Raw genomic sequence first — 7,788 nt, 5'->3', positions numbered from 1 at the left:
GATATCACTGTCCATTATAAAAGCTGAAAATGTCAGCTATTTGCTTTCCCAGACTCCACGGTGCTAGGCTTCACCTAACAAAGGCATCCACAACGGATTTTGAATAGGCAGGGCTGCAGAATGGAGTCAGGAATGGAACTATCACCCTCAGGTCAAAGTACCTATAGCAGGATCAAGCTCCCAAGGAACAAGACAGGCAGAGCTGGTAGTGGCAGTGGCCAGTGAGTACAAGCTGCAATTTAATGGTTGGCAGTGGAAGTACAGCTCAGCAGCATGATTTGGGGTACTGAACCAGGCTTTGGGATATATAGCTAGGACTGCCAGTAATTCTGAGTTACCTAATATACACATTTTATAATGTAAAATTTTACTGATGTGCAACATGCATATGAAAAAGTGCACAAAATAACGTATGGAAGGGAAAAGTGCACATAACATTAAGTATACAGCTAAAATAATATTCACAAACTGAACCTGCTTGTGTTAAGAAACAAAACATTCCAAGTACTTCCAAAGCCTCCCTGGTTCCCCCTTTCAGTTACTACTTCCCTCCCAAGAGCAACCATTATCCACCATCCTGACTGCTAATAGGATAGGTTAGTTTTGCCTGTTGTCAACTTGATATAAATGGAATCATTCACTATGCTCTCTTTTATGTCTGGTTTCTATCACTCCATATCATGTTTGTTAAACTCACTTTGGTATAACTGCAGTTGTGTATAACTGCAGTCTGTCCATTCTCAATTGTATAGCTTTCCATTATTGGGTGACTACTTCACTATACATCTGTGCTACTGTTGATGGACATTTGGTGAACACATGTATATCTGCACCTGTTGGGTCCAGGAATGAAAATGTGAGGTCGAAGAGTATGCATATACCCTGGTATCTTTTTAATAAATTCCTTTTCTGCTTAAAATCAATCGGATTTTATTTGTGTTGTTTACCATTGAGAACCTGGACTAATACGCTATCCATTTCTCAGCAGCCATTTTCTCCACAAAGAATTCCTTGATTAAAAAAGCCCTCGAGGAGTAGTCATAATGCATACGCCCATACTTCAGTCTGTTATACTATCCTGAATTATTCATTTATTTTATGCCTGCAAAACTACCTCCCTATTGTCGTAAGCTCCACAACAGCAATCTTCAACTGTCACTTCACAATGAACTGATGTGCCATGGTAAATTATAGCATACAGCAAATAATTTATTAACTAACAAAAAAAGTACTAGTCTGTGAATGAATGATATATATATATAGATAGATAGATAGATAGATAGATATAGATATAGATAGATAGATTCAAGATTCCCTTTTGATAACATCTCTGCCTCTCATTTGAATTCTAATATGCTCCCTTAAACAGATGATCTTATCTGTGCCACAGCCCCTATGACTGTGTCTTTTATATGAATGCCATCCATCATGGGTGTCATGGTAGGGGAGACTATGTCTATTATGTTTCCTCTATCTCTTATCATTCTTAGTAGTGCCAAATACATATTAGATTCTCAGTAAATACAGATTGATTATGTCAAGGTAAAAATATCCTGTAATAAGAACCTGAAATATAGCTTGATCTAATTACACGAAGGCCAATCTTTTAGCTCTTCCAAATTGTGAACTCAACCTATTCGTCTTCTAGAGACTCCTTCGACCCCCATGACAGTTTTCTCTACAAGTTTTTACATGAATTCCATGCTAGGAATAATGCTTTTCTCATAAGTTTATAGTTGAAACATTTACTCTTTGGTAAAAAATCTCCAGCAAGCCATTTCCATCTTTATTTCTGTGTTTGATTTTAGAACAGTCAAACCATTTTTGTTTAAAGGCTTTTGACATTAAAAAAACACAGTTGAACATAACCCAGAGTATGTAATTATAGAGCTGAGAGTTCATTCCCCAAAGAAAAGAAAAAGGCATGCCTCAAAATCAACTTTCTCAAATTCAAATATCCTCTCAATCTTGTTTCCAAAGAACTCATTTATAGGTTATTTTAGAACTCAGAACTTATTTCTCCAAGCATAAGATACTGCAAAAAAAAAAATGATTAGGTTTTACAAGTCTATTTGACCCAATGTAGCTGAAAAATAAACATTTATAAACAAGATGGGGGGTGGGGTGGAGACATGATAATGGTGGTAAAACAAAACCAAGAAAAAAACAAACAAACAATGATATAAGAGGCAATATTATGAGGTGATTAAGAACACCATCCCTGGAATTGAAGAGCTAGAATTCAAATCAGGCCATCCAATTTACTAGCTGTGAGACTGGGCAAGTTAACCTTGCAAAGAATTGTAGTGTGAATATTTCTCTAACGGGTTCTTCAAAAGCATGTAAACTCTTCAGAGCTAAGAGAACTTTGCCAAGCAAATTAGAGATTCCAGTTTACAAGCCTCCCTTCTAGTAAACACAGCACCTAAAGAGAGCCTTCCCAACTGTTAGGTATATTTTTACTTTAATCATATTAATGTATGGACTCGTCCTCAAACTCATCAATTCAGAATGATGCTGAGCAAAGCATCCTTAAAAAAACAGGATACAGGCATACAATACCTATTTACTTTCTTTTCTATTCATAGGTTTGTTAAGTCAGATCAACAGTTCCTCACAATTCCTAATATAGGTACAATCATCACATTCAGTTGCTGATACTCTTGATTTTTGGTAAATCTCTTAAAAAGGAAAAATAATAATATAAATGTAAGCTACAAGATAATTTAATTTTTTGAGGTCAGAGAGCAGGTAAAGAAATAAGATTCAACACTATTCAACTAATGGAAAGTGCTTATTGCTGAGTGGTATTTGGCAGACCTCCAGAACTTCTGCAATGCACAGCAGGATACCAATAAATACTGATAAAGTATACTTTTGGATTGGAGGAGATCTCTGATCCCTTTAATATGAAATGATGATGAGAATGCTCTTCTCACTACAGGAGGAAGGAGCAGCCTTCCTGCACTAACGGATCACTTAAGTCAGCCACAGTGCTGTGAAAATAATCCTTGATCACAAATTCCACCCAAAGACAGAGAAAGAAACCTGCACTAATGGAAATATTTGAATATCTATAATCCTATCAGATGTGATAACCAATGACTAATGGACAAATATTAAGCCTGTCCTTTCAAGTAGCTCTATTACGGCCAGAATAATTTTAGCAGAACCTTGAAATCAAAGTTATCAGTTTAACCGTATGTGGAAAAATCTCAATGCTTACATTCTCTTTTAGATTACTTCCAAAAGGAGAGAGTTTGGTTCTTTGGGAAAACCTTATTCTCTTTCTCAACAAGGACTTCCTAGTTCTCAGTGTTAACCTTCACTACTATGTAGGTAAATCTGAAGGGGGACCGATAAGATACTAGTATTATTATATGGGATTATACTTTAGTAAATTGGTTTATAATTATATATACTGCTTAGCACTGATCTTGAGATTCTCAGCCCAAAGACTAAAAAAACTTCTTGCAAAACATAATTAACGGTTCAAAAAGAATAAGGAGAACAAGTTGGTCTAGTTCACCATTGTATTCCCAGTGCCCATCAATGAATGAATACCCTCAACAAAAATTTATGGAGGGTTAACCATGTACCTGGCTCTGTGTGAGGCAGGCAGAGGGAAATAACAGCACATAAGAAAGTCTCCGTTCTCAGAAACTAATACCATAGGGGAGACTTGACTGGTACTGGAAGAAAAAAAAAAAAGAGTAGAAAATAGGCTAGCCTAATAACCTAAGGGTTTGGGAAAGACAAGATTTACTCCTATTCTTCCAGATGTTCCCCTGGCTGACTTCCTTCTAACACTCGGGTTTCTGCTTAAATGTCACACAACAATGGAAGGCCTTCTAATCCCATCACCCACTCTTTTTATCTGCTCATTCTTCTTCCAAATTACCTCCTGCATTTTCTTCATAGTGCTTATCACTATCTGAAATTATATTATTTATCTGTTGGGCTGTCTTCCACCATTAAAATGTAAACTCCATGAATGCAGGGACCTCATCTGTCTTTACCATCGCTCTGTCTATCCCTTTCACCTGGTACAGGCATGCGATAAACATTTGTGAGAGGGAGGGGCTCCAACCAGTGAAGCACACACTCAGGATATTTCGAGATTTTTCCCCACCCAGAAAGTCTCAACCCCCCAAAAAATGAAAATCACTCATTATAAGAATCCATAACTGCAGAATTCTGGAATCTGTCACACAAAGAGAACACAATTAAGCAATGATGCTAGGAAAGGGTTTTCATCCACTATTCTCTTTATCTTTATAATGCCTCTATATAGCTCTTCACCAGAAAGTTCTCTAGTCAGTTACAATTCATTCGAATAAATATCAGCATAATTTAATCTCTGTGAAAAAGACCAATATATAGATTCTAAGAATTCTTTTCTATACTTACTCTAAAGCAGCTATTTTTAAAAAGTAAAGTTACTGGTGGAGCTGGGATAGAGTTATAAAGTCATGAAGTGAAAGTGGCACAGCTAGAGCATTAATGTTATGAGACTATAAATTCAGGACAGATCCTCCTTCACTGGTATTTTCTGCAGTACCCAGGAACAGCATGAGATTCATAACAGGTACTTTACAAATATTTAGTGAGTCTTCAAAAACCTATTCTTGATAGGCATTTTAATATATAAGAGCAACATGCAAAATGCACCAGGCAACTTAAGACCTACTAAATTCTCGAGATAAAACCACATGGAAGGAGTTTGAACGCCACACTGAACCAACAGCTCTCAGATAAAGCAACTGTGTAGGAGAGACATAGTTTCTAGTTCATCCCGGCTGGTACCTTTTAAAATTCTGATCTGAGTATATTATTAACTTTTACTCCTCCAAATCCTGCTCTGAACTTGGAAGTGAGGGAATTGATCTTGGAAATCTTCCAAGAGGATGAATCTAGTTAGTCCTAATCAATAAATGACAAACTGGCAGATGAGCCAATGGGTTCTTTTATGTGCTTCTTTTCGCCTATTTATTTTCTGCAATAAGGAAGCATTGCTTTTGTAAAAACAAAACAAAACAAAACAAAAAGCTTTCATTAAAAAACAAACAAACAAAAATTAATGACATGAAAGCCAACAAGTAAAACAACTATTATTTTGTTCACTTTCTCTAAATAATAAGTGTTGTGCTTGTGCATATTCAATTGGCAGTGAATTACGGTTAACAAATGCTTTGGTCAGATGTGTTCTAGTCACCGATAAGGTGCTTTTCTAGTAAACAAGCTCTCTCAGGGTCATTTGGCCCTCAGTAAGCGCTTCACAGTATGTTAAAGCTTTGTCTTGTGCTTGAGCAAATCCTCCATCACCCTCTTTCAGAAGGGATACAGAAGTTTCCTGCACTATGTAGACAGCTGGACTAGATCAGGGATTTGCAAATGTTTCAGTGTCAGGATCCCCTTTACTCTCTTATCCACTGAGGACTTCAAAGAGCTTTGGCTTATATGAGATATATCTATTGGTATTTGAAGTTAAAACCAAGATGCGAATAAAATACTTCAAAGCCAAGAGAGTGGTGATGTCATCACTTATTATATAGTTTCTGGAAAACTCCACTGTACACTGGTGAGAGAACGAAAGTGAGAAAGACAAATAACTTAGTATTTTTCTGGAAATAGTTTTGATCTGACAAGACACCCAGCAAAGATCCTTGAGAATCACTAGATTAGATAATCAAGAATCCTTCCAATGCTGTGGCTCTGGAGCAAGATATCTCAATTTTGGCACTACTGACATTTTGAGGAGGATATGTCTTTGTTTAGGGGAGCTGTCCTGTGCATTGTAGGATATTTAGAAGCATCCCTGGCCTCTATCCACTAGATACCAAAAGCAATTCCCAGTTGTGACAACCAAAAATGTCTCCAGATATTGCCAAATGTCCCTTGATTGAGAATCCACTGTCCAGAGGTGTTGATTTTATTCTACTGAAATGTGTATTACAAGATGTGTACCTCTCACTGTCTTCTCAGGCCTCTAATAATATATCTATTTCCTCTCTACTCCCATTTGGGTCTGTTCCTTCCTCTTCCTCTTCCTCTTCTTCTTCTTCTTCTTTTTTAAGGTTACAAACAGCAAGAGTCAGTGGATAGCAACAAACAGGATGAATCAGGTCAGGAAGAGAGATTCTGGTCAAAGTTCACCTTTCAGGCATTAAAGCCGGCAGGGACCCACTACTTATAGGGGGAGGGTGTCACAGCACAATCAGCCAATATTCACCCAGCCATTCTGAGGACCTGGTAACAACCCAACCCTTAGGAAGTTACCTACCCCTCTACACCTCCTCCCCTGAAAACCGGGTAATAGGCCATTTGTATGATATAGAAGAAGAAAACGGTGTCTGAAGGCAAAGAGGTAGTATACAAGATTCAGATACACCACCTCTAAAATCTCGCATCTGGGAGGCCCTCCCAAATGAAACATCTGGGGATTTTCTCGCTGAGAGGAAGTAGCAAAACTGGTAGAAAACCGGTATCTTCAACACCTCGAAGTCAGATATTCAATCCCCACCGAAGTTCCCACTCATGCCTTTAGTCTCTAGAGGTTAGACAGGAGTTTTCTCTCCTGGAAATTGCCCCAGCCACCGTAGGGTCCCTTCCCTCTCAAAACTCCAACCAGCAAACTCAAATCCAGCATCATTCGTCATCTCTTTAATCATCCTTCCTCCACAGCCTTAAATTCCTACCCATAAAAGCCCCCAACCCTCTCACTGCCCCTCAGACTCTACTGTCATACCTGACTTCTCTTCTCGCAGGCACAGTCTCTTCCCTCCCCAATTTTCTGTCTCCTCCCATACTTTTCCACCATCTTCAAAACTCTTCCCTGATCCTAGGAAACTAGGACTCTCTTAAATTGTCTCTGCCACTCCAGAATATGCACATACTGTTCTCCTACGCTCACTCCTTAGTGTGTTCCCCAAGTTACTCTTCCTACCCCGATCAGCTCCACTCCTCGCCCTTTCCTACCTACTCCCTTGGCGTCCACCTCCCTTTACTTGCCCCTTCTTACTCTCACAGGCCCTCCTTCCCCCGCCATCTCTCGGTCAGGCCTTCTCTAAGTCACTGCTCGCTAGCCGGGGCAAGCGCCACGGCCCACTGTCAGCCGTTCAGCCTCTCAACCCCCTCCCCCTGGGACCAGTCTCGCTGGATGCGGCCTTTGAACTGGGCGCCCCTGGCCCAGGCTGAAGGACTGAGCAGGAGGGCCCGACAACTCACCCAGGACGAGGCAGAGCAGAACAAGCCCCGAGCCCGGAACTGGGGAGAGGCGGAAGCACACCATGATTCCAAAGAGCAGTTGGCGGTGGCAACGAGAGTCGCAACACCACAGAAAGAGCTCCGGGGAAGAAGGGAAAGAACGCCGCCGACCACAGCGCTGCAAAAGCCAAGATTAGGCGCTTCAGCGTGGGTCATAAGACTAGGGGCGGGGCTCTTTCTTCTCTCCAGCCAATCTTCGCGCTTCAAAGCGGCGAGAGGGGTGGTGATTGTAGGGGCGGGTGGTTGGGGCGACCACGCCCTGGCTTTTTGGTTCACAGTCACTCTTACGCTCCTAAGAGTTATGCTCGGACGGTTTTATCCGAGGATAAAGGGAGAAGATGAACTTTTGAGGGGTGGGTGTAGATAGTAGAGGTTATTTCACTTTCGACTCCTTGAGGAAGAAGAGTATAATTTTGCTGGAGTAAAAACGGTTGCTAGGCATCACAACGTAATGCATACAAAAATCATACATGATGATTCTCCAAACACCGTTGTTATCTATGCAGTTCATACTGTTAAACG

At 40.0% G+C, this 7,788-nt stretch overlaps 1 protein-coding gene across 2 annotated transcripts in view; it reads right to left on the bottom strand.

Annotated features, from left to right (window-relative positions):
• LAMP2 (lysosomal associated membrane protein 2) overlaps nucleotides 1-7,408 on the bottom strand; it is a 34,061-nt gene extending 26,653 nt beyond the window's left edge. Inside the window, exon 1 of one of the 2 annotated variants that reach the window (XM_039859077.1) lies at nucleotides 7,228-7,408. In XM_039859077.1, coding sequence (XP_039715011.1) covers nucleotides 7,228-7,291 — 64 coding nt within the window. In that variant the 5' untranslated portion in view covers nucleotides 7,292-7,408. The remainder of the gene's footprint in view (nucleotides 1-7,227) is intronic. The other variant, XM_039859078.1, reaches the window with a different exon arrangement.
• Nucleotides 7,409-7,788: the final 380 nt, after the last annotated feature.

This window comes from Pteropus medius, unplaced genomic scaffold (genome assembly GCF_902729225.1).
Source record: "Pteropus medius unplaced genomic scaffold, Ma_sr-lr_union100, whole genome shotgun sequence".
NCBI classification, from domain to species: Eukaryota; Metazoa; Chordata; class Mammalia; order Chiroptera; family Pteropodidae; genus Pteropus; species Pteropus medius.
The sequence above is the reverse complement of the archived record's forward strand: the minus strand, read 5'-3'. Positions and strand labels throughout refer to the sequence as shown.